The sequence below is a fragment of the Peromyscus californicus genome, unplaced genomic scaffold (genome assembly GCF_007827085.1).
Source record: "Peromyscus californicus insignis strain IS unplaced genomic scaffold, ASM782708v3 Scaffold_24__1_contigs__length_46423439, whole genome shotgun sequence".
NCBI lineage: Eukaryota > Metazoa > Chordata > Mammalia > Rodentia > Cricetidae > Peromyscus > Peromyscus californicus.
In genome coordinates, this window is record NW_026294535.1 from 31,821,402 (window position 1) to 31,848,341 (window position 26,940).

Below are 26,940 nucleotides of genomic sequence, written 5' to 3' on the forward strand. Positions count from 1 at the left end.
TTTCAGCTTGAGCAGTCACTGTTAGGGCTTTTTTTTTTTAACTGCCTTAGAAATGTTTTGCTCCTATATATTACACAAAAAGAAAAACATACTTTCTCTAACTGCTGACAGTTCCTGATACAACTGTCCTCACAGAATTACAGTGAATCCCACTGAATATGTTATGGACTATCACCGTGTAGGCAAATAATTCTTGTGGCCAAAAGTTCTACTAGATTCATAACACTAGGTGGTTAGTTATTGGAGTTGTCATTAATGCTGATTTATGGCTATATGATTTATTTGTGGAAATCAAACCATGAACAGCAGCAATGTTCTGTCTTCACCTGGTTTTGCTGTCCATTATTACCCAGTCCAGAGCCTTCCAATGGCATTCAGTCACTCATTCTTGAGGAAAGATAAATAGTTAAAACAGTTCAACCTAATTTATAGACTAGCGTTTATTATTTTCTACTGAGCATATGATATATCCTCTTCTTTGCCATAGCTGTTTGGTTGACATTGTTATGATGATGATACTATTCAGTAATGTGTGGGTCTGTGTATATGAACATTGAATGATCTAATATTCGTGGAACTGTTTCCCAGAATAAAGAGCTTTTATAGTTGTTGGAATTTACTTGTATCTTTACGGTTTCCTTTGGAAGGAGGGAAAAGTGTTCTAACCAAAAAGCCAATCCCCCCTCACCTCTCCCTCACTCGTTCCCTCCCTCTCTCCATGACTCTCCCTTCTCTCTTCCTTTCTCTCCAAATCATTATCCAAACACAAGATAAAATGACAGACACATGGCACAATATGACTGATTTATGCTTATCATCTTCAATCTCATACAATCTATTCAGAAAAAAAATACCTCCCTAAAGAGATGAGTGTACTGTTGATTGCTTATTATAGGAAAGACTTAGAAAAATGGATTCTATCAACCAGCTCCTCATCTACCTCCTGTTCACTTGTACACTTGTACAGACTCTGACTCAGTGACTCTGGGAGTCAAGCTTATTGAAAGACTAGATGAGAATGATCCCCTCAGAAGCACCTAACTGTAAAAAGCTGCTTACTAACATCCCTCTTGATTAGAAACACATGCCCCACTGACTTCTGAGAAACTGTCGTTTGACTCTGTCATCTCAAGATGATAAATACGTTGAACTGCATATGTTTCTCCTTGATACGTAAATGAGCTATCATGGAGACAGGCCTGTATATTCACAGAAATGCAAACAGATTTTTCTGTGAATCATGGTCCAACAAGATCAGTGTGACTCACAAACTTCTTTAGCTTTTGTGTGAGCCTCTGGATTATTGGTCACTGTAAACTCAAAATATTGGCAAAGTCACTTTCTCCAATTGCCTGAACTTATGATGGCCTCTTCTTTCCCCACTTAGATCCAAGGAAACAAAGAATCTTTTAAGTTTAAAGTACAGAAGATTAAAATTCTAATAAAATCTGAAGTGTAAAGGACTGTTGACATTCCTATTATCAATAAGAGATTCATATATTTTCTATATGTCTAAAATCTCAAAAGAAAAAACCCTATAACTAGTAAGCTACTTGAATAAACCAAAGTAGTCAGTTGACTGTCTTATGGAAATGTATAGAATCTATCAACCCTTTATTCTATCATCCAATATGAGACAGTATTCCATTCTCCATCTTTAAAATAGGAATGATGAGAATAGTAACAACCCAGCATTGCTTTTTTTCTACCATGGTACACAATTGGTGTTCAATAAAGATCTGATGCTGATATTATGTTTTTAAAACTGTCCCTAAAAAAGACTACTGCTAATCATTATCCAAAGCCCATTCTCCTGTTCCCCTCACATTTAGCTTCTTCACTCATGACCTTATGAAATAAAGACTATATTTACCAACATCCTTTGCAGCTAAGTAGAACATGTATGAGAGTTATAGCAAATAGAAACCCAAAATAAATACTTTGTATGTGATATTCAAGATGTACACTTCAAAGGAGAAAGCAGGATTACAGAAAACAGTATCTGCTAGGAAGCATGGAACAAAAAGCTTCTACCCAGGTTTCACATCCAGAGACATACTTAAGAGTATCAGGACTGTCTCAGATCTCTGCCCATACCTGAAGGTTCAGATGCAATAAGTCTGGGGTAGAATCCTAAATGTGAATTAAAAAAAAAAAAAAAACACCCAGTGTTTCTAAAATACAATATAATTTAGAACCACTGTACCAAGTCTCATTTATCTAGAGTATAAAGGATAAATCAACATTAAATACTACCTTGGAAACACTGCAAAATGAACAACCCTCAGGCTATCCCTAAAACACCCAAGCAATCTTTGACCATATAACACAGAGAACTTATTTTCTGCTAGACGTGAGACGAATATGAAAAGATCCTTGTTTTCTTCCTACATGAAGAGTTGGGTTTTTTTTTTTCATTTACAATAATTACCACAGATATATATTGTCTCTTGTTCTGTTCCCCTCTATGGGTAGATTCTTAAACTCTCTATGGGTAGATTCTAGATTATTCCTAATTGCACATGTACCACAGTTACCAGCAGAAGCAAGAAGACATCAGTAAATAGCATGACCCTTAACAAGCCCTCTGTAGTTTCTTGGAAATCCCAGATCTGTGACACATCCCCAGGTGGGGCAACCTCTGGGCCATCACTACACAGACATCCAAGACCAAAGACAACCCTCGGCAGAATAGTTCTCCACTGAGTTGCTTCTCCTCTGGGATGATTCTGTCAGCATACATCTGGCAGTGTCTGGAGATATTTTCAGGTGTCATAGCTGTGTATGCTATTGCTGATACATATCCTGTAACAACCAAGACAGACACCCCCAGTAAAAGTGTTAGCTCGCACAAAATGTGACCATGTAAAACTGAGTCATTCGGTTCCAAAGGATTCTCAGAAAACCTAAATATTGATATTTCCCTAAATACACTGCATTATAAAACTTACCTTTATGTGGTGATATATTGTATCCCCCAATATATTGTATACCATAATAAAACTTATCTGGAGTCAGAGAACAGAATAGCCACTAGATTAGACATAGAGGCCAGAAAATGGTGGCACACGTTCTTTTAATCCTATCATTTGGTAGTCAGAGGTTCATCTGGATCTCTGTGAGTTCAAGGCTACCCTGGGAACAGAGCTAGGCATGGTGGCACACACCTTTAATCCCAGTACTTGAGATCTCATGTCTTGCTTGGGAAAGACACACACCTTTAATCCCAGGAAGTGATGGCAGGAAGCAGAAAGGTATATAAGGTGTGAGGACCAGAAACTAGAGGCTTTTTAAGCGTTTATGCTTTGAGCAGCAGTTCAGTTGAGATCCCTTCCAAGCAAGGACTCAGAGGCTTTCAGTCTGAGGAAACAAGATCAAATGAGGAATTGGCAAGGTGGGGTTGGCAGTGGCTGTTCTGTTCTCCGACCCCAGATAAGTTTTATTAGGGTAGACAATATATTGGGGGACACAATATATCACCACACTCTAAGAAGCATCTTACATCTAGCAGGAAGTAAGTTCTCTGATGAGACAGTACCTGTTTCTCAATTCTATCCCTATACCTGCCTTTAGACACTCACCCTTCATTTCTGTGAGCCAGCGCAGTGAAGCAGGAACAGAGCTCTGCAGTCAGATCCCTTGAGGCAGAGCTAGTGATCCAGCATTGACAACAGGCGAGCAAGGCCACCTCTACCAATGTTTCCTTGTCTGCACGCTATAGAGATTAGGGTTGCAGAAAGATTCTTCATGCAGCTACAAAAATTAAAATAGCTAATCCCTATAGTCTCAGGATACAACCTGATACATAATAATTAATAAGATAATGCGATTCTTACAAAAATTCAATGAATGAATGTTTTATGGCATTCAGATAAAACAGAAAAGATCTCTCCTTTTCCACATTTTCATTTGTTATGCCCTTTTCTTTCACCCTACTTTTAATCACAGTCTGACAGCTGGCAGGGTGCTACTTTTTTTTTTTTAACCTATGGACACAGATAACAGTTTGAGGCACCTTTGTGTTGCTGGTTTAATCTCCATTGTTCTTCAAACGACTCATCTACCCCAGTATTTTTCCCTGGGAGCTATTTTTCCATAAGCATACAAACGCTCTATCTTTTCACATAAAACAGAACCGAAGAGAACCCATACCTCACTTCCTCTAATAATTACATTATTAGTTCGCACAATGTTGGTAATCCCAAGAAAAATAAATGCTACAAATTTCTGCAACGCTCTGCACAGCGGCACGGTGCTGGGAGGGTAAGATAAAATGCCAGTGGCCCTGTCTCCTCATCCTAAGCTGCTATGCCTCCTTGCTTTTTTTGCAAACTAACTTTTTAAAAGCTGTCCGGACAAATGTTCCCATTTTAAGCATCTCGGCCCATTCTCCTGCAGCCGTCCTTCAGTCCCGCCTGCCTACCAGCCACACATAAACTGGCTCCTTCTCTCCGTTTGCTGCCAGGCACCGAGACTCCTTGTGTGACTGGCACTTTGATGGGCGCTCCACTTTCGTTGTCTCTTAAGTCGTTTGCCATCCACATTGCTGTCCCATTTCATACGAGAGACTACTGTGGCTCCCGTCAAGAGACTTGCTCTTAATAAGTGATGGAATCCAAAGCCCTCTCCCAGTCTACTGAATAGCCATGCCACTTCCACTAACGGTCCCTGCCCATCGTGTGCTTGACACCTCTATAACAAACACAGCACTTAATAGAATCCCTACACACTCGGCTGACCTTGTACACAGGGCGGTTTTATTCTATCACTGTTCTCATTGCCTTCTCTAGGGGACAGTAGAGCAAAAGGATTCCCTCCACCATGAGCACCTCTTATAATCCCACCGAGGAATTTCTCGTTGTCTAATGAAGTACTGAAAAAGAAGAGAGAAGACCCAATTCTCACTCAGACAAAAGGGAGTATGTTTCATTTGATTATTCTCCCTTATCTGAAGTGCTGGGAGACACTTCTGCATTAATTCTGGGCATGTGTGGAGATAACCTAGCCTTCAGCTTGACTTCCCATTTTAAAAATTTACATTTCATCAGAGAGACACGTATAATAAATTTGCTATATTAAAAAAAAAAGAACTCCTTATTTCTTCGTTTTCTCTCACTGGCATGACAAGATTGTGGAGTGTTAAGGTGCAGAAGAAAAAGGGAGTGAAATGGCTCCTTCTGACCACACTTATGCCTAGACCAGGAGCTCTGCAGAGGACATTATGGGAGAATGGGGAAGAGGAAGGTTCTTGAAGTCAGAATAAAGTGCTGATAACAACCATCATTCAATCAAGCAACAGGGAACTAGAAAGTTTCCTTTGATTCCCCTGTATTCCTTTCTCCCATGTCAAGGTACTCATAAAGAAGAAAAGAAATTTCCTTCAAAATGCATCTTAAATCACCCGAATATTTACTGAATGACTGCTGTGGGCAAACAACTATGCTATGTACAATGGTGTTGTGTGTGTGTGTGTGTGTGTGTGTGTGTGTGTGTGTGTGTGTGTAAAATTTCATAACCTAGGCCCGGCAGTAGTGGTGCATGCCTTTAATCCCAGCACTCGGGAGGCAGAGCCAGGTAGATCTCTGTGAGTTCGAGGCCAGCCTGGTCTACAGAGTGAGATCCAGGACAGGCACCAAAACTACACAGAGAAATCCTGCCTTGAACAAAAAATAAAAACAAAAAAAAACCTCCATAAGCTACATCCACATATATAGTGCATATACGTTTATTTAACTAGAGATAGTTCTCCTCAATGCCTTGCGGTCTAGAAACTCAGAACAGATGTGCACAATACAATATGAACTTATTAGGCAATCACAATGGAGGCCTCATACAATTCACAACGGTTTCATGGAGAAGATGAAACCTAAAACTGCCTGGAAGAATAATATGCTCTGAGGATAGGATATTTCATCCTCTTAATACAAATACTCTTTCAAATTTAAATTCAGTAATTTAATCATGGCTTCCATAATAGCTATGTGTGAGAAAGGAAAATGGACAGTTGGGGAATTGCAACATTACTGGGTTGAAATTTTCACTTTAATATGCTCAGCCATGACCCCTCTGTTGGGCTTCCAACACCTCAGTATTCTCCTTCCAAATTATTTGGCATACTTCTTCGTAATACATAAACCTCACTCTAATCATCTCATTTCCTTTCAGGGTCCTTATGTTTTTCTTCTTCTGATCTACATTTGTCTTCTAAGCCTTCTCTATTGAATCTATCTCGTTTCTTGCAATTCACCACCCAGCGTCTTCTTCTGGGTCTCATGTGCTTAAGCAGATAAACACTGGCACCTGTATGTGCCTGGAGGCGAATGCTAGCTCTGCCACTAGTAAGCTACAGAACCATGGCAAAGACAAGTATTCTCTCCACTATGTTCCTCTCATTTGAAGTCCAGATATATTCATTACTATCAAGATAGGTGAACTTAGGGGAGGATTATTGATTTGGGTTCATAGCTTCAGAGGGTTTAGTCCACAGTTGCTTGACCCTGTACACCTGGATAGAATGGCATGGAGGTTAGACTGGTAGAGCTGGGGTTTCAGAAAAGAGCAGAGGAAAGAAAACACAGGAAGGAACTCGAGCAGCACATGGCCCCTAAGAACAGGTTCCCAATGACCTACTTTCTCCAAATGGGTCCTGCCTCCTACTTTTTGCGACATCCCACTTGCCTATCACAGTCTGAACCTATTAAAGCATTAATTCATTCACAATGTCAAAGCCCTCAAGATCTGTTTGGATCTGGAAATAATTAATAGATACACCATAGGTGTGCTTCGCTTATCTCTTAGGCATTTCCCAAACTAATGAAGTTGATAAGATTAACCATCACACAGATTAATAATGGTCAATGCCCGCAAACTGTCAAATTAAGTATTAAACAAAAAGGTACTTAGAATGATGCCTTGCAGGTCATAAGTGATAAATAAATGGTACCTGTGTGTGTGTGTGTGTGTGTGTGTGTGTGTGTGTGTGTGTGTGTGTGTGTGTTAGAGTATATTTCTTTACAAGACATTTTTTTCCCCTTTCTTAATAATGTCCTGTCATTTTTCTGCAGGAAATCATCTCTCCTGAAGTCTGTCTGCAGAGTTAGGTGCTAATAAAAAAAAATTCCAGTATCTACATGAAAACATTCATTCTCCCTCCCTGGAACCTTAAGGTTACAGCTAAGAATGTGTGGTGATGTTGCCTATGAAGACTTGAATTGGTACCTGCTCTCAGGATGCTCAAAGCAATCCTTCCTAAGACCTGATGGTTTAGTTCTTCACTGATGTGAGCTTCTCCAGATTCAACCACTGAAGTTCTCTTCTGCTCAGTTTTGCTTGAGTTGCTTTCAAACTAGTTTATATGTCAATCACCTTACTCTAAAGAAAAACCAAGGCTCTTCCCTCCCCCAGCACCCCACCTCTCCTAAAGGGGTCTCTTTAATTACCTTCTATTTACCCATTGCCTCCCACCCCTGAAACCCACTGCTTTCAAAACTATTATCCATCTTCTTGCTGAGACCCTCTCCTGCTCCGCTCCAGTATCTACCCTCCCACTGATTTACTCATCCTTTATGCAACAGCGTGTTGTACCTTTATATTCAGATTGGATCAGGCTGAACATTCAGGGGAAGAGGGAGACGTCAAAAGTACTAACAGTACCGTCTGCACTCCATCGCTGCCACCTACCAATGTTTCTTGACTCTTTATCGGACCAGATGGCTTTCCGTTTTGAAATTCTGCCTTGTACCTTCCAGTGTGTTGCAAGCAGGGTGTTTATCTGCAATGGGCTACTAAGCCTCTTAAAAAAGGAAGCTGAGCCTTGCCCACTGAAGACACTGGGTATTAGTTAGCTACCTGGTCAAAGTCCATCAGCAAAGTTTAAGAATTTCTTCCCCTTCCTGTCAATGAAAGTCCCACATCTGTGTGAACTTCCCGGGCATTTGCATGAACTGCTGTTTTCCCTTTGATCTTAATGAGGACAGAATTTTTTAATGTAGCCATTTGTTATTAAACAGAGCAGTGTTATATGTCTTTGAAATGAATAAAAGAATGGTTTTCTGTGGTTTTAGGAGACATAGTAAGACGATCTTCAGGGCATATGGATAGTGAATGGTTTCTGATATTCGCCAGTTCCTCCCAAAATCAAACCTAATCAGGAAACAGCAGCATGGAACAGACCTAGTGAGTTTCTCTCCTGCCATCTGGTCTGATAAGGAAACCAAACATTAGTAGGTGGCAGTGGCTAAGGACAGATAGTACTAATAGTACTTTCGATATCTCCTCCTTTCTCTCTGAATATTGAGCACGATCCATCTGATTACAAGGGCCTTCCAGCAGTCTTCAGAAAAGAATCCTGTTTGTGAGCTGTAAGTCCAAGTCCTAGACGTATTAATAATCTCAACAGTATATTGTGGTATTTCTGAAATTTAACAGTAAGTCCCGTAAGAATCATTTAGATTTGAGTGACAAACTTTAAAGTATGATGGCTTTCCTCATCGTTTGTAATACATCACAGTTACTGTAATAGCTAATTGTGGTTGTCAACTTGACACACCTGGGGAGGGAGAACCTCAGCTGAAGAATTGCCTCTATCAGATTTTCCTGTGGGCATTAACCAGGTGAAGTCACTCCACGTCTTTCCAGGAAAAAAAAAGACGACAACCAAAATCCTCTCCCATCTCTCTACAGAAAGAAATATACCTGGCCGAGCACCAGACAGCCTATCACACACCTTATCAAGTAAATATAACTCTCCTGCAATAGTGACATTGCATACCACCCACACTATTTGTGCCAAGGGTTAGTGGGCTTTTTACTTGGCTTTCCCTTAGCTTCTACTGGCCCCCTTAATATATAGATTCTTAAACCTCAGGGCATTTGATAAATAGTGGATTGTATAACAAAACCCATTAACATCCATCACTGAATCCACCATCAGCCCAAGCCAGTCACCAGGGAATGGAGATTTGCTGAGGCACACTCCATTACACTGAGATCCAGTGGAAATCTTGGGGCTGGAGAGTCCTGAAAATCTCTCCATTAACTAGATTCAGCCTGTATGGTATTCCTCCTCTATTACTAACACATCCCTCCAGCCTACCATGCTGCCTGCCATATAAATATACTTTATTTTTCAACAGCTCTCATTCTTTAAGCAAATCTCTGGTCTACTTCATATTTCCTCTATTTTAATGGAAATAATGAAGGTTTTAAATTGTTTTTTAAAAGTTATCATACAAAATAATATATTTCACTGTGGCATTTTATATGTACTTTGTTCTTATTAATTCCCTTTTCCCTCCCTCCTCCATATTTCTCTTGACTCTTCTTGCTGGCACCCTTCCTCCACACAATATTCTCCCTTCTGCTCCTACACCACATGCGATTTATTACCGTCTCTGTTTTATCCCATCCCTACCCTAAGTCTCTTCTTTCCTTGGCATGGCTCTCTTTCTAGCTTCTTAACACACACACACACACACACACACACACACACACACACACACACACACAGAGAGAGAGAGAGAGAGAGAGGGGGGGGGGGGGAGAGGGAGAGAGAGAGAGAGAGAGAGAGAGAGAGAGAGAGAGAGAGAGAGAGAGAACACTTATATGACACTTTTATAAGAGAAAACATGGTGACCATCTTTGTGAACCTGGCTTACAATGTTCGATGTTAACCTAATGATTCCTCATGTTACGCACTGTCCTGCAAATGTCAAGATTTCATTCTTTGTAGTTAAGTTAAAAACCATTATGTATATGATGTAAGATGAGTTGTTAAACAGTCTTATTGATTAAAAAAAAAAACAGAGCTAGATATTGAGGTGAAAACTGAGAGATCAGAGAAGCAGAAAGAAGCCAGCCGTGTTCTTACCGCTAGAAAATCCTCAGCCAAAGAGAGAGCTACTTCCTGTATACTCACACCTATATGCCTTTCTGTACTCTATCATCTTACTTCCTTTCTCAGCCCAGCTACATCACTTCCTCTCTCCACCAGCTCTATCACTTTTTTTTCTTTATCCACTCATATGTTGAAGGACATCTAGGCTTGCTCCATTTCCTAGGTATTGTGACTAGTGTAGCAATAACCATGAATATGCAAGTATTTCTGTGATCAGACCTGGAATCCTTCCAGTACATATTCAGGAATGGTATAGGTGGGTCACAAGGTAATGCTATTTTTAGTTTTGTGAGAAACCACCATACTGATGTCCAGAGAACATTTCCACCAACTGTGAATAGTGTTTCTCTTTATTAGTTGTTTGTTTTCATGGTGACAGCCATTTTAACTAGGTTGAGATGGAATCTCCACATAGTTCTATGTACATTTCTACAGATTGCATCCATTTTTTCACTGTGAATTCATTTCTTAATAAAAGCTGTTGGCTCTGCTTCTACCACACTAATGAGACTTCTGGAAGTTCATCAGCTCTATGTTTTTACTTCTTAAGTGTTCAAACTCATACCCTAGCTATATATCCTGCTTATGCCCCTACAGAACTGACTGGGTATCCCAAACCTAGATCAGCCATCTCTCTCATCTAGAAGTGATCTGTGTGTCATAGTCCCAAGACAGATATGCATATGATTTCACCAAGCTCACCTAGTTACCTCCCAGCTCTCACTAGCTTACTAAGAATACTTTGATTTAGCTTCCCTAGTAGAGATAGCAATGATCACTGGCTTTCAGGTTGTTGTGAGACACCTCATTCCTTATACCAGTTTCACCAGGACCTAGAGTCTATACTTGATTCCTTTCCTCTTTTGCCTCTCAACTCTCTTTGCCCACATTTTTGGCTGACATTTCCCTGCAGACATCCCAGTGGGTGATATGCCTGCCTTTCATCATTTGCTCTTTACATTCCAATATTTATAAAAATTACTCCTGGTGAGTTTTCAGTTCCCACACATTAACCTAATAAAAAGGTTTTGGAACTCCTTGACATTGTGACAGCTCTTAAGAAATTCATCATTTAGGTGTCCAGTAGAATTCTACCAAGCTCATGCCGTTTTCTAGTTTTGTACATATAATAGGAACTGCTGATCCTACAAAGGCAAGTAAAATACCTTCTAGAGACACAACACAGCCAGCAAGATAAAAGGACGAGTAGCACTATGGCTACAAGACATGAGCAAACAAAGTATTCTAAGAGTACAGAGGAAGAGGAGGATTACCTCTCCTGGGGTATGCAGAAAGCTTTGCCTTACATTCCTAAATAGGTTTTAGTTCAACTCCTTTGTTACGATTTCTTTTTCTTTGGGCCATTGTTACATTTGTAATACAATATAATCAAAGTGTCTAACGATAACAGAGCTGCCATTTTTAGCGTATTTTAAATAAACTACAATGTATGCTTAGATTACATTAACTGACACATCTCTAATTCTCTTATTAACATGAAATCCAATTTTGTTTTCACTACACAGAATTTCGTTTTCACTACACAGTCCCATGTTTGAGGTGTATACACAGAATCCCATCAGTAGAACATTGAGTATCAGAAAGGTGCATTGTTAGTACATGAATATTCCTCCATGGATGTACACATGTATACAGACATGTTGTGTGTACTTAATGTTGTTAGTCTAAACAAAAAAAATAAAATGTATATTTTGGGTGAGTGTAATATATTGGTGTCCCAACACCCCTTCTCTAGAAAAATCCCTTTCTTGCAGCAGAAGATATCAGTGTTTCTATTTGTCACATGGGCACTTTATGCTCAGCATCTGCATTTGGTTGTCTGATGCAGGCAAAAGGAAGTAATGCACCCCCACGAGTCTTAGAGTTGATAAGGGTCACTTTAATGATGCAGCAATATGCAAAACATACAATTTTGAAGCATATGAACTAAAGATTCAAGGGAGCCTGTCCCCTGGAAGAGATAAAAATAGCAGGTCAGAGTGTGCAGGCTTGTAATCCCAGCACTCAGGAGTATGGAGAGTTCAAGGTCAAATTCCGACGCATAGCATGTTCAAGGGCAGGCTACTACACAAGAGAGCCTATTTCAAGACAAGACAGAGACAGAGACATAGAGCAAGAGGGTATTCTCCAATCTATATCTGCTTTTGATATATTTCTCTTCTTACTTTATCTTAGTTGTTTTATTGCTTGCTGATAGCACACACACACACACACACACACACACACACAGAGAGAGAGAGAGAGAGAGAGAGAGAGAGAGAGAGAGAGAGAGAGAGAACAAAACACCTGTACCATGTTATTTTTAATTGAATAAATGGATCACCTTAGCCATATAGGTCATGCTTCTAAAAGGTTAATTTTGGAAGATGAAAACTCTCTTTGGTTGCAGTGGTGGTCTTCCCCCAGGGAAGAGCATGCCAATTGGTTTTCATGTGCCAAATGGTCAGCCCTAAAAACATATATACAAATAACATTACACACACTGAGTGGGTTATATTGAAAGAATATATATGTATATACATACATATATATGCATGCAATAAAAACTAATGAAAAAGAGGCCATTAATTTGAATGGGAAAGGGAAGGGGAACATGAGAAGGTTTGGACGGAGGAAAGGAAATGGAGAAATATTATAACTCCATTATATCTCAAAAATAAAAAAAATACACAGTGAATCTGGATCACAGACTGTACAGGTGTGCTACCCTAAACATTAGAATTACTCTTGATTATTTAATCTGTGGCTTCTCCAAGGTCTCTTTTTCCTATTTCATATCCCTCACCAAAACCCTACCATTTCCCCCCTTCAAATGTCTTTCACACTTCTGTTGTTTCACCCATTTCAACTCTAACTGCTGTTCTACCCCAGTTTGATATGTATTGTTTGATGATTCGTTTGCACATGATGTGTAATATATGTAGCTAGGAGGAGAGAACTGGAACTGAGAGTTCATTAAACTAAGCCAAACTGGGGTATTAATACATAGACAGTATCTTTTAATGGGAACGGTGTCATAGTATCTGAAGTTCCCTTTAAAAACTATCACAGATGTTATTAACATTATAACTCACCAAAAGCAACACTGTTCAAATTCTTAGAATGAATCAGAAAGAACACTCAGCCCCTGTCTTGCAAAAGAGGAGGAAGATAAAAAAAAAAAAGACAGTGGAGAATGTGATCAATATAATCATTAATAATGGAACAAACAGATCATGTAACCTCTTGGGGGAGGTGTAATCACTATTAACAAATCCACCAACATGAGACCACCTGCTACAAGGAGGCTCTATTGTAGATGGTCCATATGTGAGCCCTAATGGAGATTCCATATGACGGTCGATATTAAGTAGAGACACTTAGTAGAGATGCTCTCACTCTTCTCCCATCTATTAGCTATACCCAAGAAATGAACTTCTCGAGCCAAGACCCTAGATACTGCAAAACAGAAGACATCACGGGTTCAGCATTTTTCAAATTCTTGACCCACAGAATCCATAAGCACAATTGTTTTATTGCTAACACTTAGAATGATGTCTAATTCAGCAATATAAACTTGAATCAAATGTTGGAAGTAGAGTCTTGTAATAAAAAAAGTTTAGAAACATGTGGCATTGGCTTTGGGACTAGACTGTGTGCAACAACTAGAAAAGCCTTGGTGACAGCAGGCGTTAGCAGAGCCTGTGGGCCTTAAGAAGTGGGTAGCAAAGACTTGCAGGACAATATGGTAAATATTATTTAAAACTGAATAAAAAGCTGGGGAGACAGTGCAGTGGGTAAGACACTTTCTATTCTAGCATGAAGATCTTAGTTCAGGTCCCCAATAGCCCACTTAAAAGCCAGGTATTATACATGTTAGCAGAGGCAGGTAGATCCCAAGGGCTCACTGGCCAAACATTCTAGGTGAGATGATAATCTCAAGATGCAGTGAGAGTCCTTGTCTCAAAAAATAAAGAGCAATAGAGAAAGACACACAACAATCTCTGCCCTCTCATGAGCACGTGTGAGTGAGCAAACCTGTACATCTAACTTGCACATACACACACATACCATACAGAAAAAAAATTAAGCAGAATAAAAGGAGGTTTTGTTATATAGTATAACAAAGGGTTTACACTTGATGACCTTAGGTACAAAGAAAAATAAGGTATGTAACTACAGAACTAAATTTTTGTAGCTAAAGAGAGTTCCAGACAAAAACTTGAAAGTGACTTCTCACTGGCTGTAGATTATATAAAAAAAGAAGATATAAGCTTAAGAATAAATGGTCTAATCTCCACCAAAATTTAGAAAAAGTATAAAAGAGCTAAGATTCTTTGAATTTGAAATGTAAACACTTTCTCCTTTTTAGCCTCATTAGATTGGAAGAAGATTATTAAAGAACAGTTTCAAGAAAATAGTAATAATACAGATCACCATCATGAAACACGGCCTGAGGCTAAAAGCAAGAGCCACTGTTCTCTAAACTCTCAGATTCTCTTGAAGTAGCACCCCAAGGCTTTTTCAAAAGATAAATGTCTTTACAAAAAGTTTTAAAAAGATGTTTCATGAAGTCTCTCTGTTAAACAATGAGTATATGACAACCTATATTCCACAAAGCCTCAACATAGACACAGACTTATCTTAAAGACATCTATGGGTCTACTGTTGTCTGAGAGAGTGAATATAGTCTGATAGATTAAATTCCAATAATGATTTTCATTAAGTATACTTGCTTAATTGTAAAGTCACAGAGCCTGTGAAATCCGACTTTGCACATATCAGAATGGAGCTGAGGTTATCCCAGTTGTAGACACAAACTGTTTTGTATTTGGAAAAGGGTTTCTTCAAAGGCAAAATTAAAAGCCCAAAGGATGAGGTCAAATGCCAAAAAAAAAACATCCACCCACAGGGAACAGCACTGAACCATAGCTGAGGAATTGGCAAAACTGACCAGTTGGATTTCAGAATTGCTACAGGCCATTGACTACTGGATCTTCACCTTATATTCTATTCTGGAATACAGATGACTATTACAACCATCTTCCAACTTCACCCTTGCCTGTGGGTTGGGAAACAGGGAAGAAAGATAAATTACTTAGTGGTCTTTATATCTTTCTAAGTGAGAGGAGATATGCCAAGGAAACCAAATCTGAGTCAACACATTTGCGCCTGAATCTCAGCTGGCTTGTATGATTGTGGATCTTAAATGTTAGCATATATTATTAACAGGATGATGCTCATTAAAGAGTGTGTATATATATATATATATATATATATATATATGTGTGTGTGTGTGTGTGTGTGTGTGTGTGTGTGTGCGCGCGCGCGCGCGTGTGTGTGTATGTATATATATATATATGTATATATGTGTGTATGTATATGTATATATGTATGTTTATATATGTATATATTCTATGTGGATTTGAGTGTAAATAGTTTGTGAACAGAGAGCGGACTGTTCATTTTAAAGTAAGACCAAAAATTCTTTGGCATTCTTTCCATTAAGAGCTGGCAAGTATCCATTCTTCTGTTGAGCCTAGACTATTGTTGGTAACTAACTTACAAAAAAGAAAAATACTGTGTCATAGAAACAATAAAATGTGATGTCAGAAACAGCCCCATATAGATTTATTATAGCCATTTAGGTATTTACTTTTGGTGTTTATTCTGGCTAATTTTATGTCAACTTGATATAGGCTAGAGTCATCTGAGATAAGGGAACCCCAGTTGAGAAAATGTCTCCATCAGATTAGGCTATAGGCAAGCCCATAGAGCATTTTCTTAATTAGTGATGGATATGGAAGGGCCCAGCCCATTGCAGATGGTACCATCCCTAGAATGATGGTCATGGGTTCTATAAGAAAGCAGGATATGAAGAAGAAATATGAGAGGCAAGCCAGTAAGCAATAGTCCTCCATGGCCTCTGCCTCAGTTCCTGCCTGTGGGTTCCTTCCCAATCTGAGTTCCTGACTTGGCTTTCCTCAATGGATTGCAACTAATACATAAGCAGAATAAACATGAGGGATACATAAGCCAAACAAACCTCTCCGAGTTGCTTTGGTCATGGTGTTCCATCGCAAACCCTAATTAAGATAGTGTTCTAAATTGCCATGTAAGAAATTGAATCTCCCTGATGCTACCATGTTTTAAGCAAGCCTGGGCCATGCAGATACCACACACAAATGCTGTAGCACACAGCCCCAGCTGATATCTCAGAAGACTGTTAATAAACATTATTAATAAATCCAAACAAATAGGATTCCAGGTGGTTCTGGCCTTGGTTGTAAGAGGTCAGTCATCTTGTCACCCCAACTGAGATCCAGACAATACTGAGCAGAGACAAGTGACTTCCACTGTGCACTTCAATTTTGTACCATGGAAGCTCTAGACATAATACACTGGACGTATCATATAGATCCCTTTTAGAGCAGTTTGTTTTGCAAATATAGGAACCAGAACAGCACCATAAGGGAAGAAGTCATATTTTCAGTTTTCAAACTAGAAAAGGGAGACCTTAAGTAATAAACCAAGGTCACAGAAAAGCAGGGCAAGAACTCAGAAACAGATATATCTGATGATAAAACCCCATCTGTAGTCATCCTACCACACTAGTTTTCGTACAGACTTCCCTACCTCTATATCTCTTCCTGATAATATTTCTCCAACCAAGCACAGTGTGCACATAGCATCTGCTTCCCTAGGACCAAATCATCATTTCAAGGTCTTACTAACTCCACTCTCATCCATGAGATACATGCCTATACTGCAACGGTTAGTGATTTCTCTGTCTTCTAGTGGTCATGGGATTGTTTTCCTCCAACTGCACAATTAATGCATACTAATGATGCTAATTCATAATTGGTGAATTTGTTGTTTTCCTTATGTATGTGCAGACCCTGATTGTCCTCCTGAATTGTGTTCCTAGATTAAGGCTGAACTGTAATTGTGTATAGGACTGTAGCAGGTAATACATAACTGTGAGGTGGACTGAGAGAACAAAACCAATCTGGAGTATGTTGCCATGAGAAATAAATGTCAAATGTAAATGCACTGGTCACCACCTAACATCGGCCCACTGACTTTCTTCAGGGCATAAATCACCCCCTTACGTGTTACATATGTGAATGATTCTTGCCTCTCATTAAAACGCAAGATCTCTGGAAGCAACAAAGTTTTGCTGTGTGCTGCTGTTTAGCCAGAGTCTATCCAGTATCTGCTGTAGCATCCAGTCAATAAATGTCTGTGGAAGGAATAAATGAAGGAGAAAATATGACAGAATACAGATGTGAGTCAAGTGATATAAGATCTTTTGATACTTCAGGAAGGAGCAGAAATGATTTTATGTGCAATCTTTCAATTTGTAAATATTAACACTATTTAGAAAAAGATGGTAAGCTGTTTTAGAAATGGATAAACTCAATACATTTGCAGATTAGGATTAACTATTTAATTTGCATTTGCAGCCCCTGTACCAGGAGTATCTTAGACCCTTCATCTTTGTAATTATTCTGAATGGTGTTTTACAGAGTGTAGGCAGTTTGAAAAGCAGATATCAATGGCAATGATGTTGGCTCTAGGACTCAGCTCCGTATTATTAATATGCTACTCAAGTTCCTTCCTCATAGCTCCAACAAAATTGCTGCAGCTTCTGATCTAAACTGACCACCTGGACCTCACATGACCATCCCACAGCCAGGATTCTAAAGCTGAATCTCTTCTCCTTCCATCTGCTAAGGGTTGAGAAATGTCATTCCCATGTGCCCCCAGTAATAAAGGAGAAAGTCAGTGAGAAGAAACTAGATTGCATTTCAAAGGGGTGACAGAAAGAGAGCGGAATTGCAAACTGTATTTCCACAGTTGATAAACAAGGGCTCCCAGTGGCACTTCTGCTTTCCCTTTTACTGATTTTGGCATTTTTAGATTATACAGTCTGAAGTTTTCTTTCAGTTGACCTTTCAATGTTCTCTGCTACTACATTTTATCTTTTCTACATTAACATTACTAAGCATAAATGTTAAACTATTTACTGATCACTTAGAGATTCTTAACAATAAAAAGTCACATCTAAAAAAAAAAACTAGAGTGGTTTTACAAAGAGATCTTAGCAGCAAGCATAATTATGTAGGGTTGGGGATACTTTCATGGTCCTTTAAAGAAAGTATACCAGGCCGAAGCATTTCCAGGATACTTATGCTAGCTGAGCCACGGCAAGTCAATCATCAACTTTTGAAGACACAAAAGGAAATGAGATGTCTTCATGTTCCTTTTCTGTGTATGGTCCAATGAGTTCAGTCTTGAAATGTCCATAGAAGACATCAACAGGCGTCAGAGGAATTCAACATTTCAAATTATTATAAGTCCAAAGAGGAAAGTGCCTGCTAGCCCTCTATACTCAGCATTTAGGGTATTATTTTAATGATTACACAGATGAATTCACTCAGTAGTTTTTCAATAATGGCATTAGTTTTGTATGCAAGCAGATTTTATTTTTTAAGCAGGCTCCACGGTGATTTAAATGAAAAGTAACAGTGAGGAAAAAAATTCCTTAGCCAAAACTATTTTTCAAAATTCAGGTTATTATTGAGCTGTGAATCCCGACAGATTGAAAACGTAACTCTCTACTCACTCATTCTGGTATGCTCAAGGAAAATGGAATACAGGAGCGATGTGGAGGGGAAGATCACCAGACAAATTCTCTCAAAGACATGCAGGCTAAGTGGGAAAAGAGATTCCCCGAGCACAGGAGAGAAAGCCCAAACCTTGGGGAACGCCCCAACAGATTTGACTTGTGGTTTTTGACCCTGGGAAGGTTACTTAATCTATTTAAACCCCAACTACTCCTGTGGGGAAAGGAGAAACATAGAGTCTTTATGATCAATGTGAATTTAAAATAAATGCATAGTTGTCATGGAAGAAATTGAAACGAGGAAGAAATTGCTCATCCAACATGGCAATAGAAAAATGCCTGGAATGCCTTAATGTCACTAAGGAGGGCCACCAAAGACAAGCCACTTGGTTTTTACCATAAATGAAATGAAGACAATGCCTGCAGTACCTCACACTACCTCAGAAAAGTAAGTGAAATAACTGTACAAGGTAGGATGATACCGATTCTACAAAGTCTCTTGGATTTTAAACTATGCTAAGCATTATAAGTGAATATCAACATGCATAGTAACTGTACCATCAAATGCATAGGAAGGACAGATACAAAGTTGAGGTTAGGGTTCCCGATGGAGAGGATATCAGGAACTAGTGCTAGAGAGCTTTGAGTCTATTCGCTATGGTTTACTCTCTTCTCAGATCTTGCTAATACGGATGTGGAGTTCATTGTATCCTTTGGTACATTTTCTATACATTTCAAAAGAAATTCATAATAGAAAAATAGAAGGGGAATCAAGGAATTTTCCAGAAAAGTCAAGAGCTGTTCTAGGCATACCCAGGCCTGGGATGGAGAGGAGGAAAACAATAGAAAATAGAGTGTAGGGGTGGGAAAGTTCCCATCTGACTTTGAAACAAGGATTACATTTACCCTCCAGTAACTAAAGACTTTGGCTGTGTCAGATGTGAAAGCAGTACCTGTGAACCTAGAAATCTGGTTACTTTGAAGGGTACACATTATCCAAAACATCATTAGGCTGAAAATACTTACTACAACCCCACTCTTGGTAGTAGTTTCTCGGTATGTGAAGTTGCAAATCGCCCAGGCTAAATAATATGTGGACATGAGAGGAGTCTGTGAAAAGTGGTCTGTTACCCATCCATCTTCCTCAAACACAGATGTCTCCACTGGCATATTGGATAGAGACAAATAGGTGGCTTGATGTTTGATGCTGATTTTGAAAGTGGCCTTGTAGATTGGCTCGTCGAAACACGGAAACGCCTTCCTGGCATGCGTAGGTGAGAACTGAGTAACACCAAGGAATCTGGGGGGAAAAAAACAAAAGAAAGAAAGAAAGAAGAAGAGAACATGACATGCCAATTACATGTTTTGCTTCAATTAAAGTAATGGCCCTGTTGCATACTTCAGATGGTGTATTTTCATAAATCTGAAAATACACATTTTTTTCTAAACTATACCTCTATCTGTGAATAACATAAAAGTACAGTTCATGTATAATATACTGCCCCAACAATAAAAGTTCTTCAGGGAAATTTTTGTCTCGATTAAAGTAAACTCTCTAACCCCAGAGCAATCCTTGTTGGATGACACACTACACTCTACAGAGAAACAACTCACAAGCACATTGGCAAACACTGAGAAATAATGGCTCTTTTATTGTGTATATCACATTCCTCCTGAAGCCTAGGGCAACCAGCATATAGAGATAGTGAAAGGTAAATCCAAACACTCTCCTCAAATGGGGTGGGGGTTCTTCTAGACCTTCACTGGAAAATACCTATATCCTCAAATCTATACCCTGTAATCTACTTATGTTAAAATAAATGACTTTTGATATCTACTAAATCGTGGTCTGAATTTTGGCTCCAAGACTTCTTTTAGCCACATCAACTTTGATAATTCTAAAACTCCCCCAAAATAAGGAAATAGACACTTCTAAATCTTAAATGGGGGATCAAAGGGGTATAAAGCCCTTATCACTATGAATAGCTGCAGCAGGCAGGCAAAGAGCAGCCATCACTGGTTCATGAGCTCTTCATCCTTTCTTATCACTATAATTTATATTTGCCCTGCACAGTCCAGAGAGTACTGATTTTTAGGAAAATGGTTCACCCTATACATGGCTTCATTTGGGGGCAGGGGTGAAGTTACCCACAGTCAGCTGAAGTCCAGAAATATTACCTTAGTGTGATAGAACTTAAAATATATGGTGAAGTGAGGGCATATTAATACAGTTTTTGATATAGTGTAGTATTCAAATTTTATATTTTATTACTAGCTGTTAATCTCTTAGTATTTCTAATTTATAAATTAAATTTTATCCTATGTATATACACACTGAAACAAATATAAAATATATAGTGCTCAGGACTTCAGGCATTCACTGAGGGTCTTAAAATGTGTTTCCTGTATGTAATGGGAAACTACTATGATACACACACACACACACACACACACACACACACACACACACACACACACACAAAATAAATATATAAGCTATCTATATAATATATAAACTAAACATGTCCATATATATCAAATACATACATAGGCTTGATACACACATATGTATCAAATACATACTTTCTGATAAAGCTGTATTTTATTAAAAGTAATCAGAGGAAGCTGCCCCACGCTTTTATAATCTGCAGTTGTAAATGAAGACATTCAAGTACTTTAAGGACACATAATTAACAAATAATTTATAATAAAAGCTGAAGTTTTGAGTTATAAAATCTGCTGTAAGGCAAGTCAGTATCAGACACTTCATAAGACATTCATAAATTCTCAAGTTGTTTCTTTCAAAGGTTCTTTTGTCCATGAATAGCTTTCTACACCCCACTCTCTATTGCTCAGGGTATATGTGGGTACTGTTACATGATACACTTCTATACAGAACTTAAACTTGGCTTCACAATTAATTCTCAGCCTAGGACACAGGAAGACGCTACCAATCACATGTAGACATGCATCTTGAATTCGATTTGCTATCCAATCTCTGTAAGTTGCTGTATGTACCAGATCTTATTAGCTATCTCTAGGTAAATGAGGTGTGAATATTCACACAATTTTAAAAAGTATGGAGTTTATATTTATGACTGGGGTTTACATTTTAAAGTTTCACTTTTGAAATAAAGCAAAAAGAAGGCTTGTAAAAATTGACTGTTCAGGGAGGGTTGAGAGTATCTTGGAAACAGTACTAGGCTCCCTCATCCCAGACCTGGTTAAGTCACTTAACTGCCTGAACTTACATTTTCATTTGTAAAAAGAAAATATTGTTTTCTTGGCCTTTCTTGCCAAACTCCCAAAATGATAAAATGTAATAATATGTCATAAAGAAGTTTTGGTTATAAATCTGCATACAAAGTACTAAAGGTGAGAGAAATATTAGAAACAAATTACCCCACTCCTATAAATTTCTAAAATAAAAATGTACACCCAGTAAAGCTTGTCCAAAGACACATAGGCAATTGGCCCAAAGCTTGATCTAGAACTCACATGTCCTTGATCCAAATAAAAGATAAAAATATTGCAATAAAATTAATTTTTAGCGATAACATAAACATGGTCTAGCTCAGCTCTGGGTAATAATGAATATTCTTTAAAATGTTATGGGAATCACAATACTCTTCTAGTTATTTTCTGCTGATAGTAATACAATTTTGCATAATGAAATGTCAGTACCTTCATGTTAAAATGCACTCACTTACAGCTCGGTCTACCTGCACCTTTATATCACAAAATGCATGAGAATCTTATCTTTCCACTTATTAATTAAAAAGGAAAAACTTCAGAGCTTGGTATTCCTCTCCCGGGACTATTTAAAAGATACTATGAATTGTATATATGAGGAGAAACATTTTCTTTTAACATCCAAGTATCTGAGCACTCCAATTGCAATCTTTGAATAAGTTGATAAACTCTGCCGTGGGAAGATTCTCACTGTATTAGGTACTTGGGTCATTTTTAAGAGGGTGCAGCCATTTGTCCCTAAAGTCTTCATAATCAAATTCCATGTGCATGCATGTGTGTGTGCACGCACACGCACACATACACACGCACACACAGAGAGAGAACATTGACAGTTCTGTAAGAGTATCATCAAAGACATAATTAATATGTATTAGTTTTTAAGTATAAAAATAAAAGATGTCTTTGATATTAAATAAACAATGATTAGGAATTTATTAGAGGTAAAGATCTAAATATGTCTGGGTCCATGAGAAATTAATAAGCCAGATATGTATGCGTAGGAAACACATTGTGCAGTCTCTTTTGCCCTACTTAGTAAATAAATATGATAGGGAAGGGAGCAGTTTAAGTCAGGGCTGAAAAGAGCTATCAAGATCATCTGGTGACTTTTTCTGCAATTAATGTTCTTAATGAATTCATACACACACAGTATATATCTATGCAAAGAGGGATACCATATATTCTGATAATGTCTAAATGAGGAAATACCAATTTCACAGTCTGGCACCTGAGAATGATTGCAATAGAATTTCAATGCGGTATTTAGAAAAATCAAAAGAGGTCCCTTGGTAAAGAAAATCAGCTAGGCTGGGTTGCATTTAAAGTCTTGTCCAAGCTCAAGATCGCATAACTACACAATTACAAATAAAATATTCCTCCAATCAGGTGAGTTTCCTTTAAAAAGCATTAAAGGACACTAGCACTAAATATAGATGTTGCAAGTTCTTCAACGTATTTACTCCTCTCGATCAATTCAGTTTTGAGTGCTCAAAGCTTGGGAGAAAAAGATGAATATATGTGCTACCTTCCTATAAGGAATTAAATACATATAAGCCTAAACAGGTATTATACAAGTAACCAAAATGAACAAGGAAAATATATGAAGAAGTTGTGTTTGCTTAGGCGGGACTTCTCAACCTTGACATTACTGACATTTTAGGGAAGATCATCATTCATCATGTGGGATGTGATGGATACTCATCATGTGGGGTGTGAAGCAGTCTGACCAGCCACCGAGGCCAGCAGAATCTTTTCTCCCCAGTTCAGATGACCAAAACTGTCTCTGAACATTGTAACCTTTCCTCTGAAATCAAGGTGTCTCCATTGGGAACCTATGTCCCAAATAACTCAAAGGATCTTTGGACAAGGGGCATGAGAATAGGCCTGAGAACTTGGATGGAAGTATAACGATCAGAAGTGAGTGGAGTGGGAGTCAACTGTATGGGACAAAGAAAAGCCCCTCTAGAAAGAGTTTTGACACCCATGGGAAGCTGCTACGCTGAAGCTGTTTTGCAGGCTCTGGTCCTATCCGATTTCAGAGTCCATCTCTCACCTCCTTCACCCTGATAACTCTATTCTCCAACAGACAGGACCAGTTTCAGGCTGATGCCCTCCACAGAGAGCAGTACCTGCAAGACTTTAGAAACACAATTTCATCCCTGCTGCATACGCGTCATGATCATCTTCAGTTGCGAGAAGGGAGACTTCTTTCTCGTTTCCTGTCATTTAAAACATCAAGGAGGCTTCTAAGAAAGGGTGGTTTAAAGCAGAAAAGAAGGATTTTGATGCCTGAGTTAATCTGAGGTGAGTTTGAGGTAGTGGAAGGATGCCAAGTATGAGAAACACAAGAAATTAATTAACAGATGAAACCACTTTAAAGGACAGCATAAATAGGAGACACACACACACATACACACATAAACACACATATACACTCACACAAACACATACACACAAATGTGTATGTGCAGAAAAACAGCAATAAGAAAAAAAAACAGAAGGTATCCGGGACAAATGTCTTATTTTCTATTTTCCTCTTGCTTTCTTTAAAAAAAAAAAAAAAAAAAAAAAAAAAAAAACGTCATTTTTATCTTTTAATGAATCTGCTTATTAGCATATAAAAATTCCACTCTCCAAAATGATGCTCTGGACGTGTTATTCCAAGAATGTCACTTTAGCATAACTAGAAAAAAATGTGAGCAGGGTGCATATATTTTAATTCTCTTCTAAATCAAATTATTTGAATTTCCTAACAATTTGTCTATTTGACATTTTGGTTGAGCTAAGAGGGAGGGCTCGAATCTCGGCGTTGCCTCTGAAGGGTACACAGAATTGATTTCTTCTTGTTTCTGCGGAAGTTCACCAGGCAAGCTACTCATGTCAGGTCATTAGGATAACATTTAGCAGAAGTAATCCATTAACATTGGTTGATATTGCCAAGAAATTACAGTATGTGATACAAAACAATTCCTGCTCCGTTGATTTTCAGTTCTGTCTTTTCCTAAGGTAAAATGTGCAGAGGAAGGAAGCATTGGCATAACACTTAGCATGGAGACTGATTCATGACTTTTCAGTTGGAATTCAGCGGAACCAAAAGACCCTCACACATAGCAGGACGTGTTTACCAGGTTGTCCTTTGGGCCTCAACTCGGCCCACCACACATACCAGGCAGTGGGGAAAAAAAAGTAATTTTTAGACTTAACCCCATGGCATTAGAACTGCTACTGCTATTCCAATGTCATAACAGCTCAAGGTCAGTCTTAAGTGCTACTACCACCCCAAAGCAGTTACGGTACTGCTGACTGTGGTGGCTAGTTTGTTAGGAAGTCCTAGAAGCTGCACACACCCTTTTAAAGTCCACCAAGTTGCAAGGTCATAGAAGTTACACAAACACACCATTTCAAGTTTAGGCTGTTAATCAAAATGCAAATTGTTACTCAATGACAAAACATTTTAAGCCAAAATGGGTCTTTGTTTAGACTGTGTGTTTTTATGTACTTCAATGAGTCATTAAACCTCTGCCATTTCAGAGGAGAAGCACTCCTGCTGAATATTCAATACTCTAAGCAAATGTGTAGTCTATTTTTTAAATAACCATTTTAGTAAACTAAAAACATAATGCAATAATGCCAGCAATATGTATGTAGGAAGTGGTGCATATGTGAATAATCGTGTTATAAAAACAAAGCATAATATTCGTAATTGCTTTTCATTTATGTAGTACTAAATACTCATCAAAAAGTGAGTACTGAGTAATGGATCACCATTGATAAAGAGTACTATCATGCACTAAAATTACTTTCCCAGGTTGTAATAATAGTTTTTTTTTATATAAGAATAAATAAAGCTGGTGTCTGAGATTCATTTGTTTTAGATTGGAAACAGGCAAAGCATTATGTGAGTAGCATAAAACATCGCGACTGTCAAAACCCACATGAAGGGAGCAATATGTGAGACCAAGACCCATTCCTTGGGTACTTAGCATTTTTCTGCTTGCTGTGAGGGCACCATACCGAGCTTCTGTGCTCGGTGGCTGCTGGTGGACTGTGGTGCCATAATAAAAGTTTTGCTTTTCTTCAGTTGAGCAGTCTTTTTCCCCCTCAGTCTTCTCTAGGTTTTTGTTTTGTTTTGTTTTGTTTTGTTTTTGTTTTTGTTTTTTATCTCAGCCTGGGTTTCTGTTGCTCTGCCTTTCTTGTCACTCTTCTTTCATGGTAGCAAAGCTTTGCTTCTTCTCCCTCTTGCCTCCTTGAACTCTGCTTGGGCAGCAAAACCAACAGTGGCCAGAGGAAGGAGCTCTGTGACTATTCCTTGACTGTGACCTTTGCCCCAATACCCACAGAGTGGAAAAATGTCAAAACAGAAACATATCAGTCCTAGACCACCTTGTACCAGCCTGCATAGCAGTCATGGAAATGGTTCAATAACATTTAATATCCACAGACGTTCTTACAAACTATCAGACGTGATTCTCAGTGTCTATGCAGTCATCACAGCAACCCTATAAAACAGTGCCATTATTCCTGTTTTCCAGAGGAGGACCCCCAACAAGACACAATGGAAAACTGGGCCAAGGTCACTGAAGCAGTCAGTAGCAGAGTTAGGACACAGAGTCCAGTGGACAGGTTGAGGAGTCTCCTGCTTGAGGAGAATAACCACACTAAATATACATACATACATACATACATACATACATATATACCTCTCCAGCAGAACAATAATACAATAATACTGTAAAGAAAAAGATAACTGATGGTACTTCTTAACTTCTTCTGATTGATGTTTATATATTTATTTATTCACTTTTCACGAGAAAGGTTCTATACCTTTACAGTAAAGCATTATCCTGGATGTATGTGTGCACAGAGAGGACTCACTCACACCCTTCCTGCACACTGTTAACAGGGCTCCCTATAAGTCAGGACTTTCCAGGCACACCAAGCCCTAGAGCTGGAGAGGGCAGGAAGCCTGGGCCCTGCACCCCACCCAGCCCCTCACTACACCCTACAGCTGTCACCATCATCAAACTGTGCTTGTTCCTGAACCTTCTAAGAGTGTCTGGAAAATCAGGAAGAACAGGGAGCACACTTTCATCCTCAAATTGTCACCGATGCCGGCCTAGCAAAACTCCATCAGTGACAGGAGCACCCACTTTCCAGAGATGAA

The 26,940-nt window shown here is 38.7% G+C and overlaps 1 protein-coding gene across 1 annotated transcript in view; it reads right to left on the bottom strand.

Annotated features, from left to right (window-relative positions):
- Trhde (thyrotropin releasing hormone degrading enzyme) overlaps window positions 1-26,940 on the bottom strand; it is a 396,564-nt gene that overhangs the window by 363,847 nt on the left and 5,777 nt on the right. Inside the window, exon 2 of the mRNA XM_052753383.1 lies at window positions 19,551-19,824. Coding sequence (XP_052609343.1) covers window positions 19,551-19,824 — 274 coding nt within the window. The remainder of the gene's footprint in view (window positions 1-19,550; window positions 19,825-26,940) is intronic.